Source organism: Mustelus asterias, chromosome 8, assembly GCF_964213995.1.
Source record: "Mustelus asterias chromosome 8, sMusAst1.hap1.1, whole genome shotgun sequence".
Taxonomy (NCBI): domain Eukaryota; kingdom Metazoa; phylum Chordata; class Chondrichthyes; order Carcharhiniformes; family Triakidae; genus Mustelus; species Mustelus asterias.
This window is the reverse complement of record NC_135808.1, coordinates 6,315,263-6,330,650: the sequence shown is the minus strand read 5'-3', so window position 1 is coordinate 6,330,650 and position 15,388 is coordinate 6,315,263. Positions and strand designations below refer to the sequence as shown.

The 15,388-nt window shown below is 44.5% G+C and overlaps 1 protein-coding gene across 1 annotated transcript; it reads left to right on the top strand.

Annotated features, from left to right (window-relative positions):
- The first annotated feature begins 2,764 nt into the window (after nt 1-2,764).
- Nucleotides 2,765-14,807, top strand: LOC144496788 (nuclear factor 7, brain-like). The gene is made up of 6 exons (XM_078217330.1): nt 2,765-3,237; nt 3,331-3,426; nt 3,520-3,753; nt 7,424-7,446; nt 7,545-7,660; nt 13,970-14,807. The coding sequence occupies exons 1-6, from the start codon at nt 2,827-2,829 to the stop codon at nt 14,515-14,517; spliced, it is 1,428 nt and encodes a 475-aa protein (XP_078073456.1). The 5' UTR covers nt 2,765-2,826; the 3' UTR covers nt 14,518-14,807.
- Nucleotides 14,808-15,388: the final 581 nt, after the last annotated feature.

Genomic DNA, 15,388 nt, shown 5'->3' with positions numbered 1-15,388 from the left:
GTCTGATGGCAGCAGGGAAGGAGCTGTTCTTGAGTCAGTTGGTACGTGTCCTCAAACTTTTGTATATCTTTCCCGACAGAAAAAGATGGAAAAGAGTATGTCTGGGGTGCATGGGGCCCTTGATTATGCTGGCTGCTTTTCCAAGGCAGCGGGAAGTGTAGACAGAGTCAATGGATGGGAGGCTGATTTGTGTGATGGATTAGGCTACATTCGTGACCTTTTGTAGTTCCTTGCGGTCTTGGGCAGAGCAGGAGCCATACCAAGCTGTGGCACAACCAGAAAGAATGCTTTCTATGGTGCATCTGTAAACGTTGGTGAGAGTCGTAGCTGACATGCCAAATTTCCTTAGTCTTCTGAGAAAGTAGAGGCATTGGTGAGCTTCCCTAACTGTCGTGTCGGCATGGGGGGACCAGGACAAGTTGTTGGTGATCTGGACACCTAAAAACCTGAAGCTCTCGGCCGTTTCTACACCATTCCCATTGATGCAGACAGGGGCATGTTCTCCTCTACGCTTCCTGAAGCCGATGACAATCTCCTTCATTTTGTTGACATTGATTATTGTTGCTGCACCAGTTCACCAGATTTTCTATCTCTTTCCTGTATTCCATCTCATCATTGTTTGAGATCTGTCCCACTATGGTGGCTCATCAGCAAACTTGAAAATTGAGTTGGAGGAGAATTTGGCCACACACTCATAGATGTTTGTACTTTAGGCCTCACCTGACAGGCTGCCTGTGCACTCTGCTAGATTTATGATGAAGTTTACCTTCCTGTTCCTTTAAAAACCTGTGACTATGAAACAGTATCTTCCTGTCCCATGTGGCTATAAAGCACTTGGCCTATGCAGGCCTATATCACAATTCCCCATCAGATTACCAGCCTTCCAGGGCACATCTTATAGAGGAAAAAGATTATTTGTCTTTTCAAGGCACGAATCGCTAGCAATAGTTGCTCTTCCTTATTGCCCTTGACAAGGTGCTGATGAACGGCTTTCTTGAACCACTGCAGTCCATAAACTTTTTTTAAAGTTTATTTATTAGTCACAGGTTAAGCTTACATTAACACTGCAATGAAGTTACTGTGAAATTCCCCTAGTCGCCACACTCTGGCGCCTGTTTGGGTCAATACACCTAACCAGAAATTCTTTCAGACTGTGGGAAGAAACCGGAGCACCCGAAGGAAACCCACGCAGACACAGGGAGAATGTACAAACTCCATCCAGACAGTGACCCAAGCCGGGAATTGAATCCAGGTCCCTGGCGCTGTCAGACAGCGGTGCTAACCACTGTGCCAACCCCTGTGGTGCAAATGAGCCCACAGTTAGGGAAGAGCACGGAGATACTTTTGGAGTTGTGACAGCGTGTTGGTTAGGCCACAACAGGAATACTGTGTGCAGTTCAGGTCACCTCACTACAGGAATGATGTGACAGCGCTCGAGGGGTTCAGAGGAAATTCTTCAAGATGTTGCCTGGGCTGAAGCATTTGATAAGGAGAGACTAGATTGGCTTGGATTATTTTCTTTATCAGTAGATTCTTAATTCCAGATATTTTTATTGAATTCAAATTGCACCAAATGTCATGGCGGGATTCGAACCCCGGTCCCCAGAACATCAACTGAGTTTCTGGATTAATAGTCCAGCGATAATACCACTAGGCCATCGCCTACCCCGGACCTCAAGTAGAACTGGGTGGAAAGTTAACCCCTCTCACCTGGAAGCAAGAAAAACTCCCTCGGTAATTTATTTAACTTCTGTTCTTTGGAAGATACTGTGCTCAAATTAGCTGATGGGAATCCCTACACCATGTATATACCAAAATGTAGGAAGTTCTGAGTACTCGATTAGGATAAGTTGCCAGGTATCCTTCTTTATTTCTGACAAATAGAAAATCACAACTCTAATTCCTGTCAAAATTACAGGGGTCTCTGGAAACAAACCTCTGGATAAATTGGGCCTTAGTGAATCTGGCCCAGAAAGCTCTAAAATTAATGCAGAATCTGAAAGAGAAGGAAAGTAAACTTCACTATGAGGAACATCAGGAAGCTGAGGCGGCGCGGTGGCACAGTTGTTGGCACTGATGCCTCATAGCGCCAAACCCTGGTTTGATTCCAGCCTTGGGTCACCGTGTGGAGTTTACACATTCTCCCCATGTCTGCGCGAGTTTCCTCTGGGTGCTCCGGCTTCCTTCCACAGTCCAAAGATGTGCGGGTTAGGTGGATTGGCCATGCTAAATTGCCCCTTAGTGTCAGGGGGAATTAGCAGTGTAAATATTGGGGTTATAGGAGTGGGGTCTGGGTGGGATTGTGGTCGGTGCAGAGTCGATGGGCCAAATGGCCTCCTTCTGCACTGGAGGGATTCTATGTACCTGTTACATCAATTTTACTCCTTGACATTTATGGCACTTTAGCTTTAGGGTGAGCAATCATTAAAGCAGTTCAGTTTAAGGATTGAATTTTTACAGCATCTTTTACAGAGCGCTTGTAGTCGACAGCGAGTTGAGACTGGAGTGAAGTATAATGATTTCTGGAAATGTGCCCATTTCAGCTTCCCCCCGCCACCTGCACGCCTATTGCAAACATTCCATGGAATTTCACAACCTCCGGCAAACTACATTCACTCCGCCCTGCTCACCGTATTCCCCTCGTCTTCTTTACTTCCTCTGTTTTTATCTACATGTTTAAAAGTGGATGCGACAGAAGTTAGTTTGCAAGAATTATTCTTGAACATTGCAGTGATCTTTATCGCTAAATCGCAGACGGAAAGCGTTCAAAGCACAGTAACAGTGAACTAAACGTGTGTTTTGAATTAATAAGTGCTCACTGAATTCATGGCTTCTACATCGCAGGAAGGGGGTTTGAGTGAGGAGGCAATTTGTCCAGTTTGTCTCGATTTCTTCATCGACCCAGTAATACTGGATTGTGGACACAACTTCTGCCGCTCCTGTATCACCCAATGTTGGGAAAAGAAAGAGATAAAATCCTGCCCGGAATGTAGAGAGGAGTTTTCGGAAACGAACCTCAGGGCAAATCGGGCCTTAGCGAATCTGGCCCAGAAAGCTCGAAAATTATCATTGAATCGAAAAGAGAAGGAAAGTAATCTTCACTGTGAGGAGCATCAGGAAGAACTGAAGCTGTTTTGTGAAACTGACAAGAAATTGATCTGTGTGATTTGTAGGGATTCGCTGGAACACAGAGAACACAGCTTCCTGCCCATTAAAGAAGCTGTTACAATCTTTAAGGTAAAATGGAGTAGGTTTTATTAACTGGATATTGTATGATTTTTTTTCAAACGTTCGAACATCTAAAACTAAGACTTTCTCTTCCAATCCCAGGATCAGCTGAAATCTTCCTTAGATTCTCTCACAGAGAAGAAATCGACGGTTCTAGAAATGGAACAGAAACAGAAAGGGAAGATTTCTGAAGTTAGGGTAAGGTCTCCCTGCGCTGATTTTCTGGGATCTCGGTTAGTTTTATTCCCTTTATCGCGGGACATTAATTATGTTTCACATTTCATTGGGTAGGAACAGTCGAGCAGTCTGCAGACCCACATCACATCCGAGTTCACTAAAATGCACCAGATTCTCACTGAGAAAGAGCAGCGTTTACTCAGAGATCTCAGGGAAGAAGAGGAGAGGATTCTAGAATCAATGGAGAAAAACCATCGACAGATTCAGCAAAATTTAAATTACATTGAGGAGAAACTCTCAAAGTTGCAGAAACTGATGGAGCAAAAAGACCGGGTGACATTTCTGAAGGTGAGGGAATATATTGCGGCTCAGTTCAGGGAAACTTCATATATATAGTCGCAGAATAATCCTAACTTTTAAATGAAGAACAAAGCAGATTACAGCACAGGAACAGGCCCTTCGGCCCTCCAAGCCTGCACCGACCATGCTGCCCGACTGAACTAAAACCCCCTACTCTTCCGGGGACCATATCCCTCTATTCCCATCCTATTCATGTATTTGTCAAAATGCCCCTCAAAGTCACTATCATATCTGCTTCCTCTACCTCCCCCTAACTATCAACAGTTAATGAAAAACTGGATGTGTTTAAAATGGATGTTTCTTTTCATTCTGGGAGCAGTCCATCATTTTTTTCCTACCTAACTGGTTCTCCCACCAAGTCACAAATGCCACGTATGGCCAGAGCCTCAATAACAACTTCTAGTCAACCTCATGAACATCCCCAGGCCCGTCAGTCCAATTTTACCAACAAAACTTGACATCATGTCCCATATTAATCATCTTGACTAACAGCCTATCCAAAGATGTTTATTTGAAAGAAGGCTTAATTAAGGAGAATAAAGATAAAGGCGGAGCATGATTTCAAGAAGGAATTGGATATAGCTCTAGGGGCTAAAGAGATCAGGGAACATGGGAGAAAGGCAGGATCAGGGTATTGAGTTTCATGATCAGCCATGATCAATATGAATGGTGACGCAGGCTCGAAGGGCTGAATGGCCTGTACTTGCTTCTATTTTTCGATGTATGTTTCGATGTATTTTTAACAACAGCAAGATATTTTATTTATATACTGCCTTGAATCTAAAAACAAAGTCCCAAAGGTTTCACTGAGACACATAAGACGATATAAAGTTAAGCGATCAAAGGTTTAGTCAGAGATGAAAAGGACTCCATTCGGCCCATCGAGTCTGCACCGACTCCCTGACAGTGCCTTACGCAGGCCTTCTCACCCTCCCTATCCTCTTAACGCTACACATTTATCACAGAATCATGGAATCCCCACAGTGCAGAAGGAGGCTATTAAACCCATTGAGTCTGCACCGGCAACAATCCCACCCAGACTCTATCCCTATAACCCCACTGACAGTAAGGGACACTTTTGCATGGTTAATCCATCTAACCTATGCATCCTGGGGCTCTAAGGGGAAATTTAGCATGGTCAATCCACCTAACCTGCACATCTCTGGAATGTGGGAGGAAACTGGAGTACCTGGAGGAAGCCGACACCAGGAGAACATGCAAACTCCACACAGTCACCCAGGGCGGGAATTAAACCCGGGTTCAATAGCCACCATGCCACCCTATGCAATCAATGAGCTTAAGGCCTGGGCAAGGCTCCCAATTGTGGAGCAATTATAAACGAGGAAGCTCAAGAGGCCAGAATTAGAAGACAGATATCTTGAAGAGGTTTAATGCTGGACGAGGTTACGGAGATAGGGAGGGGCTAAGCCATGCAGGGATTTATAGGACGGTGTCTCTTAAGTGCAAATCCAATGCAAGTCAGCGATGGCTGATGGGTGAACAGGATTTGATGCGGATTAGGACACAGCAGCAGAGTTTGGGTTGACACCAGGTTCATGCAGGGGAAACGGTGTGTGAGAGCCACCAGGAGCGCAGTACAATCATCAGGTCTGGAGGTAGCAAAGCCATCAATGAGTGTTACAGCAGCAGAAGAGCTGAGGTAGGGAAAGGGTCGGGCAACGTTGCTGGCCTGGAAATACATGGTTCTAATAAAAGGCAGAAAGAGATTGGAAGCGGACTTGGGCAAGGGTTCAAACAATTGTGGCTGAGATCCGGACAATTGCCAGGGAGAGAGGGATGGTGATAAAGAGCAGATTTTGTTGTAGGGACTGTTCAGTCTTTCAATTGGGAGGGGAAGGTGATTGAGTTTTGATACCTCAGGCAGATGATGTTGGGCTGCCGATGGTGGGCTGTGAGAATTGTGCTTTCACCAGCGACCAGAATTGGGGATGTGTAGAAATGTCGGAACATAGAATAAAATAGGGTAGGGAATAGAGACAGAAGTAGGCCTTTCGTCCCCTCAAGCCTTCTCCACCATTCAGTTCGATCAAGGTTGATGTTCTAACTCAACATCACTTTTCCCCACATTAGCCCGATGTCCCTAAATAGCCTTTACTATCTGGAAATCTAGCAATTTCTGGTTGAGCATACCCAATGACTGAGGTGTGCAGTGCTGGAGGGGATAACAGTCTAAGGAGGGAAAAGATGATAAACAATTTTGAATACAAACCGCTTTTGAAAATTGAAGGTACATTTGTTCCTCTGGCACTTTTATCTAATTCACACCGTGAATTCTGTTAAATATCTGTACTCTATTTTCCCATCTTGCTCTTAATGGTTAATTGAAAAATCCCAATCTCCCACTCTTTCCCGAAAGAGGCCTGCGTGTTTTTGTTTCAAACTGTACATCTGGCTGCCTTTTGAATGTTACTACTGGCTCAGCTCCAAACAATCATTTGATAATTATCTTCAAGATCATCATAACCCATTGTTTAAAATGACAATTATCGGCTCTGGCTGTCTCCCCCATATGGTTTATTCTATGCACCTGGTTGCGACACTTTGAAAGTGAAAATCGTCAATTTTCATTTACACAAAAATCCTTCATGGATTTGAACTCATTCACAAAATTTCCCCGAAAATGTTACCCCCTCCAGCACTGCACACCTCAGTCATTGGGTATGCTCAACCAGAATTTCTCACTCAATGAAGAATAATTCTAGCTTCTTGAATATTCCTACATAACTGAAGTTCCTCATCCCTTATATAATCGAAACCGACTGTGCAGAAGAAGGCCATTCGGCCCATCGAGCCTGCACCGACAACAATCGCCCAGGCGTTATCTCCGTAACCCCACGCATTTGCCCTGCTTATCCCCCTGACACTAAGGGACAATTTCCTATGGCCAATGCACCTAACCCGCACACCTTTGGACTGTGGGAGGAAACCGGGGCACCTGGAGCAAACCCATGCAGACACGGGGAGAATGTGCAAACTGCACAGTCACCCCGAGGCCGGAATTGAACCTGGGTCCCTGGCGTTGTGAGACAGCAGTGTTCCATCGTGCTGTCCGATGGCGAATCTCTTCTGCATCCCCTCCAATCCTGAACCTACCTCATTAGGTAGGTTGCCCAGAATTGGACACAATGCTCAGGCATAATGCATGATTTGTAAATATTTAACATAAGTTATTTTCTTTTGTACTGAGTGAGTACCTACAAAACCAACTCTTTTTTATAGCTTCATTCACTTGTCCTATGATCCTTAAATAATTCAGCATGGAACTCCCCCCCCCCCCCCCCCCTGCGCTTCCAGTAGTCTTGAAACCAGTTGATCTTGCTTCTCCGCATTTTCCGTCACATTTCTTTGCGTTTGATTTTGCTGCCCATTTCACCACATCTGTCTGTATTCCTGCAGTCTGCTCCTACTCCTCAATATTAACCACAATGTCGAGTTTTGAGCGGCTGCAATGATGCCTTTTATACACAAATTAAGATCACTGTTATATAACATTAAGAGCAGTTCATATTTCTTCTGCCTGTGCGTCCGTAATAGCCAGAATTCGCCCCATCAATGAATTCTAAACAATTTGACTGCAATTTCTGTTATCTGTATACCGGAGCCCGTGTCAACTCAGAATTGTCATTCATTATTTCAGGAGAACGCTCGTCGGATGAGAAGGTAGGATGTTCTTTACTGAAACTCTACTATGTCTTTTGAAAATAACTTAGAAAGTTACTCATGGTCAATTTACCAAATCAATTCTCTAATATTTCTAGGGTGAGCGAGAATGGCCAGCATTTGTCATTAATAGATTCCACTCTGTCTATTGGAAAGTTCAAAGGGCCTTTGCAGTACATCGCATGGAGAGAAATGATAGACGCCATCAACCCCGGTAAAACACTTACATTCATTTATCTAATATGTAGATGCAGAACAGATGAGCCGAAATGCGCTCGCATACCCCAGAATTAACTATCACACCGTTAGCCGTTATTTTCTCGGTTTCTGTCCTTTCTCATCGTTTATTTCCCTGTGGGTTCCTCTGGGTAAATGTCTGAAGCGGAGATGCCGGCGTTGGACTGGGGTAAACACAGGAAGAAGTTTAACAACACCAGGTTAAAGTCCAACAGGTTTATTTGGTAGCAAGCCCAAGGGGCTTGCAGCTCCGAAAGCTTGTGTGGCTTTTGCTACCAAATAAACCTGTTGGACTTTAACCTGGTGTTGTTAAACTTCTAAATGTCTGAAGCAGCAGGACTGTGGGTCAAAGCAGTGGTGGTCTCTGGATAACCAGAGGAATAGAGAATGAATCCGAGGATGTGAAACGGGAATTGCTGACTCTTACACCATTCCATTTACAGGGGCGAAATATTTGGAAGTCTTCAGACCACCCCTGTATCTCAGGTTGAATGGCCGCCACTCAGCATCTTACTTTACTTCATTTAGTATCTTTGGATGCATCACATCCGCTCCCAATAATTTATGCAATTTATGTACTTCAGTTTAGCTGGCACTTCCACTTTATAATGCTTAGCCTATCCAGTTTCTCGCTTAATCTTTCATTATGACTTGGGCAGCATTTCTTCCTGAGTAATTACAAAGTATTAATTTTGTATCTCAGCCATCCTCCCCCCTCTCCTTCGAAGGCAAACCCCTGTTTAGGTCCTTAATCGAACCCACTGCTCTTTTTACCAACCTCTTACATTCATCTGTCTATGGAAGACTTTTGGCTTCATTTATTGTTAGCTGCCAGTCTCTTCTCATACCTTCTATTTGCTTCATTCATTTGTTCTTTTGGGTAAGCGTCCTAGAGCTTTACAGCATTGGAAGAGGACCTTCGGGCCTACGCGGCTGCGTCGGCCAGCAAACACCTATCTATTCTAATCACATTTTCCAGTACTTGGTCCACAGCTTTATATGCTAAGACATTTCAAGTGCTTATCTAAATGCTTCATAACGTTGTGAGGATTTCCGCTTCTGCCAACCTTTCAGGCAGTGAGTGCCAGATTTCCAACACCCACTAGGTGAAAATGTTTTTCCCCAAATCCCCTTTAAATCTCCTGCTCCTGCTCCAGCTCCCCCCCCTCCCCCCCCCCCCCCCCCCCCCTCCCCGCCCACTGACACACTTCTAACGTCTGTTGGCTTCATTCTCTAAACTTAGATCAAGTACCAACCTTTCAAGTTTAGGATTTTCTATGTGCTGGCTCACAAATCTCTGTTGAATGAAGTTTAATAAATCCTCCCATCTAAACCCCTCACACCTTGCCTGCCCCAATTAATCTTGGAGAAGTTGAAATCACCTACTATTATTACGCTATTATTTTGACACTTCTCTGAGATTTTTTACATATCTTCTCCTCCATCTCTCTCTGACTATTTGGGGGCCTATATTTCACTCCCAGTAATGTTCTTGTTCTTAAGTTCCATCTTCGTGGCCTCAATTGAGGAGGCTGCTAAGATATCATTATTCCTCACTGTTGTAATTGACTCCTTGATCAATATTGCAACACTGCCCTATCTTCTACATTCCCCCTCTCGTATGAATATTCTGTACACTAGAATAATGAGCTGCCAATTCTGCCCCTCCCTCAACCATCTCTCTCTCTTTGATAGCAATAATATAATTCTCCCGCTGAAATCTTATGTTCAGCTGGTTCTCAATTGCACTATCCACTTGAATATTTGGCACGTACACCCTTTTGTTATTTTCATTTTACTCTCTATCATTCTCAACGTTCTAGATGCTCTGGTGGTGTTTGCTCTGCCTTTACCCCTCTCGGGAGAGTACCTTGACTACACCTTCTTAAAGGCAGCAGTTACTGTTTCGTTACAGTTTTGCATGCCAATCTTTGATTTCAATCTATCTGGGCAAAATCAATTCTCTCCTGCATTGAAGTTGGTCATCCCCCAGTTAATTATTTTTACTCTGGGTTGCCTCTTTTCCTTTTCTGCAGTTACCCTAATCCTTGTGACACTAATGGTCATTGTCCCCTGCTGATACCCCTACTGAGCCTTGATCCATTTGAGCCACCTCATTCTCCAGAAACAGACCCAGAAATTCCTCCCTCCTCATTGGGCTTGTGCAGAAAATTGAACATCGCCTGAAAAGACAGGCATACTCGCATTGGACGCAGTTCAGAGATGTTTCGTTAGATTGATTTCTCAGACGAGGGGTTGTCTTGTGAAGAAAGATTGAGCAGTTTGTGCCCTTACTCAGAGTTTAGAAGAATGAGAAGTGATCTTTTTTTTAAATTCTCTCTTGGGATATGGGTGGCACTGGCAAGGCTGGCATTTGTTGCTTACCCCTAATTGCCCCTTGAATTGAATGACTTACACGGCCATTTCAGAGGGCAGTTCAGAGTCAAGCACATTGTTATGTCAAAAGTTGCATATAGGCCAGACCAGGAAGGAAGGGCAGATATTCTTCCCTAATGAACCAGATGGGGTTTTATGACAATTAACGATAGTTATTGTCTCCATTATATTAATTGATTTCACTAGCTGCCTTCTTCGGATTTGAACCCATGTCCCAGAACATTAGCCAAGGCCTCTGGATTACTAGCCCAGTGACAATGTCATTGCACCATCATCTCCCTTCTTGATGAAGCCAATCAGATTCTGAGGGGGCTTGACAGGGTGGATGCTGAGAGGATTTTTCCCCTTATGAGGAAATCCACAACCTGGGGTACAATTTCAAAAATGAGGGGTCTGCAACTTAAGGCGACGATGGGGAATTTCTTTTCTCAGAGAGTGTTAATCTTTGGCGCTCTCAACCCCATGTAACAGCGGAGATTGGGTCGTTGAATACATTCAAGGCTGAGGGAGACAGATTATTGATTCATAGGGAAGTCAAGAGATTGCCTTTGTGGGGGAGGGGTGGGTTGGTCAAGCAGGAAAGAGGAGTTAAAGCAACAATTAGATCCGCCATGATCTTACTGAATCTCGAAGGGCCGAATTTCCTACTCTTATATTCTTAACTAGAAACATTTACCCTATGTAGTCTTTAAACTATTAATGCTCCTGTCTATATTTGGGTAAGTAGTTTCCCCATTATAACCACTCTATAATTCTTGCACTGCATGGAGGAGGATTGGCACGAGTTGTGGAATTAATGTGAGCATGCTTAGTACTCCGAGTGCAATTGCAAGCTGAAGTCCAAAACCCATGATTCCCTATCCATCTAATGCTGATGAAAGGAACATATTTAGAATGATGACTATTGGAGAGGAGGGAGACTGGCAATACTTTTTTCAAGTCTATGTCAATAGGGTCGAGAGCATGGTTAATGGATTTAATAGTTCTGGCAATTATTTTCTACCTCACTGAGATAAACTGATCCCAGAGCCAGGAATATAATTCCAGAGGTTGCGGAAGGGCAGGGTGGAGGCTCGGATGTGTTGAGAGAACATAATTGGTTCCTGTCCTACTTGCCCAATGACACACCATCTGAAGTTGTATCAATGCAATAACCTCAAGTTGAGTCATGTATCCTACACCCTGCCTTGTGTGGGTTGAAGTAGAAGGTGGGTTCATTACCTATGGATGCTGTGGTCTCCCAATTTGGGGATTAGCCAGTTGTTCCAGTTTTGCTTGCATTCCTGGTTAGGCTGTTGTTCAGCCCATAATGTGGCCAACATTTCTTCCTCAACTTCCTTACTCTCTTGCATCCACATTTCTGGTCTCCATCTTGATTTTATTTTAAAAAGTATTTCCCTTTTTTCTTTGCTAAACATTGTTCTCACGTAATTTACAATATGTCTTTTTTTTGAGAAACAAGAACAAAGATCATTGCAGCACAGGAACAGGCCCAACAGCCCAACAAGCCTGTGCTGACACATGATGCCTTTCTAAAGACCGTTTTGCCTCCACACGATCTGTATCCCTCTATTCCCTGCCTATTGCCTATTCATGTATCTGTCAAGATGCCTCTTAAACATTGTTATTGTATCTGTTTCTACCACCTCCTCTGCCAGTGCAGTCCATCCTCTGTGTAAAAAACTTGCCTCTCACATCTCCTTTAAACTTTCCCCCTTTTATCTTAAACCTATGTCCCCTGGTAATTGACATTTCTACCCAGGGGAAGAGACTCCGATTGTCCATTCTATCCATGCCTTCCATAATTTTGTAAACTTCTATCAAGTTGCCTCTCAGCCTCTGACGTTAAAGTGAAAACAAACCAAGTTTGTCCAATCTCTCCTCATAGCGAATATCTTCCAAACCAGGTGACATCCTGGTAAACCTTTTCTGTACTCTCTCCAAAGCCTTCAAATCCATCTGCTGCAATAATTTTATTTTTCACATTCCTCTGTTGGTATGTATTTTTAAATTTAGCTTCACTGCTTGGATTTTTGTGCGTTTTACCTTTTCTCAACCTATTTTTCTTTTTTCCACTGATGTTGCTTCTCATCCCTCCCCTCAACTCGACACTGATTTATTATTTGAGATGGGACCGTTGCTGGCAATGCCATTATCTGTTGCCCACCCCAAATTGCCCATGAACTGAATGGTTTGCTCAGCCATTTCAGACGGTAGTTCAGACTCATTGCTGGGTCTGAAGTATCATGTAGGCCAGATGGGGTAAAAATGACAGATTTCCTTCCCTAAAGGGTATTAGTGAACCAGATGGGTCTTTCCTACAATTGATGATAATTTCACCCTCACCATTACAGAGAAGCTTTAAATTCCAGATTTACTCGCTGAATTGAAGTTCCATCAGCTGCTGTGATGGGATTTGAACCTCAATGCGCCCAGAGCATTAACCTGGGCTCCTGGATAACTAATGTGTGTGCATGTGTGTGTGTATGGGCTTGGGGGGTGAGGGGAGATGGGGTGTATGTGTGTGGAGAGGGGGTCTATCACACCTCAGAGAGAGAGAGAGAGATTTCCAGGTATAATTCGCCTGGGAGCTATCGTAAATCTGTCACATTGCGTCCAACTTAGATTTCTATTGTAGTTAATGGAAACTCATGTTGAGTAAAGCATGGAAAGAAGGGCTTTGTGTTGTCGCTATCACTTGGAACAGCCCAAGATAAATTTCATCTATGTACTGTGCCTCAAATTCAGTTAAGAGCTTTGGTTGCCAATCCTTTGTGCATTTTTTGGTTGCTGGTTGAGACCAGCTAGGCGCCACATGCATTTTGGGAGAGGAAAGCAGGTCTTGTCCGGATAGCTTTACCTGGCAACCATCCCATAATGGATAAGGAGTAAATCTTGTAGGATTGAGATGAGGAGAACTTTCTTCATGAGGGACTGGTAAGCCTGTGGAATTCGCTACCACAGAAAGCAGTAGAGCCAAAGCATTGTATGTTTTCAACAAGCATTTAGAGATAGCTCTTGGGACGAAAGGGATTAATGGGTTTGGGGCAAGATGGGCTCAGGTTATTGAGTTGGATGACCAGCCATGAACATACTGAATGGTGGAGTAGACTCGAAGGGCCGAATGGCCTGCTCCTATTTGCTATGTTTCGAACTGCAGCATTCAGTGTCCAAAGATATCCGAACCGTGCCTTAAGAGACAAATCGTACAGAATTCTGAGCACCACACGTTCAGAAGGGTTTAAGTGCCTTGTAGAGAGAAGTGGGAAGGATTACCGGGCCAAGACAAGGGGTTAGCGGCTTCTGGTATAAGGAGAGATTGTAGAACTGATCTCTCCACCCCTCTCTGTTTTATCCACGGCGCGCTGCCTCTCTTGTCTACTGTCTCTCTCCGCCCTATTCTTTCCCTCTCTCTCCTTCCTGACCTGGGGTTTGCCCTCTGCGCCCCCTCCCTACGTCCGTCTATTCTCCCAAATATCTCTCCTCACCACAACAGTCTCTCCAAACCCCTCTGTATCTTGCAGCTCACTCAGGAACAGGGAATCATTCGTAGCACAGAAGGAGACCGTTCTGCCCAGAAACACCACGTTCATTAATGCACCCTGAAGCCTGATGGTACACTTTAAACATGATGTGGAGATGCCAGCATTGGACTGGGGTGAACACAGTAAGAGTTTTAACAACACCAGGTTAAAGTCCAACAGGTTTATTTGGAAACATTTCCACTCCATCTGACGAAGGAGCAGCGCTCCGAAAGCTAATGGTATTTGCTACCAAATAAACCTGTTGGTCTTTAACCTGGTGTTGTTAAAACTCTTACTGTGTACACTTTAAACAGCCATGCTTTTGAAATGCAATCACTGACTGTGTTATTTTAACTTTCCCCCAGCTCCAGCCTCTCTGACGCTGAACCTGGACACAGCGAATCCCTGGCTCATCCTGTCTGAGGACCGGGCCAGTGTGAGACTCGGAGATAAGCCGCAGTCTCTCCCCGATATCCCGGAGAGGTTTGATTACTGGTTTTGCGTCCTGGGATCGGAGGGATTCACATCAGGGAGACATTACTGGGAGGTGGAGGTGGGGGAGAAGACAGAGTGGGACTTGGGAGTGACACTGGAGTCCGCCGACAGAAAACTGATGTTGGACCCCAGCCCCGAGAATGGATACTGGCCTGTGTGGTTGCAACGCGAAAGGGGATACTTTGCCGCCAACTCCCCTAATACGTCCCTCATCCCGAGTGTGAATCCCCAGAAGATCGGGGTTTTCCTGGACTATGAGGGTGGACAGGTGTCGTTTTACAATGCGGACAACATGTCCCATCTCCACACTTACACCCACACTTTCACTGAGAGAATCTTCCCCTTCTTCGATCCGGGACTGAATGACGACGGGTCAAACTCCGCACCGCTGACAATCTGCGGGCAGAACGGTCACTAGCCGGCTCATCCCACAAGTTCCTAGTCCTAGGGGAGAATATCAAAAGCAGACTGAAATACATGGAGGGACCACAGTTCTCAACCTGGAGAGAAAGGGAGGGAGAGAGAGGGACTAAAGTGAGATTTAACAGTTTAGGACAGGACAAAGAAAAACACCCGAGGGAAGCAGCAAAAAAAGGAGAATGAAATCGAAGCGAATTGAAAGGGAACGGGTGGGAGTATGGGGAATGCAGTCAAGATGTGGAGATGACGGCGTTGGACTGGGGTAAACACAGTAAGAAGTTTAACAACACCAGGTTAAAGTCCAACAGGTTTATTTGGTAGCAAAAGCCACAAGCTTTCGGAGCCTTAAGCCCCTTCTTCAGGTGAGTGGGAATTCTGTTCACAAACAGGGCATATAAAGACACAGACTGCAGAGTCTCACTGGCTGTCCTGTCTGGAGACAACACACATCTCTTTAACCTGTCTTAATGCTCTCTCCACTCACATTGTTTGTACCTTAAAGACTTGATTAGCTGTAGGTATTCGCATCCCAACCATTATTCTGTAAATTGAGTTTGTGTCTTTATATGCCCTGTTTGTGAACAGAATTCCCACTCACCTGAAGAAGGGTCTTGAGGCTCCGAAAGAAAGCAGTCAAGCCCAGGGGTTGGTAATGACCACAAGATTCCAGCGCGTGGCCTGTTGAGAATAGAGAATAGACACTAGGTGGCAGTGTTGCATTGTCTGTCAATTACACCGCTGAAATTTACATATATACATATATAGTTAGGAAGCTGACCCCTCGCGGTGCATGAAGCTTCGAAATGAACTATTCTGGTTACTCCGATCTAATAGTAAGTGATGCAAACAAACACCATAGCTTCAATGCT

Coding starts and splice junctions, on each gene's coding strand:
- LOC144496788 (XM_078217330.1), top strand. CDS start 2,827: ATGGCTTCTACATCGCAGGAAGGGGGTTTGAGTGAGGAGGCAATTTGT. Junction 3,238..3,330: donor AAGCTGTTACAATCTTTAAG/GTAAAATGGAGT, acceptor TTCCAATCCCAG/GATCAGCTGAAATCTTCCTT. Junction 3,754..7,423: donor ACCGGGTGACATTTCTGAAG/GTGAGGGAATAT, acceptor TCATTATTTCAG/GAGAACGCTCGTCGGATGAG.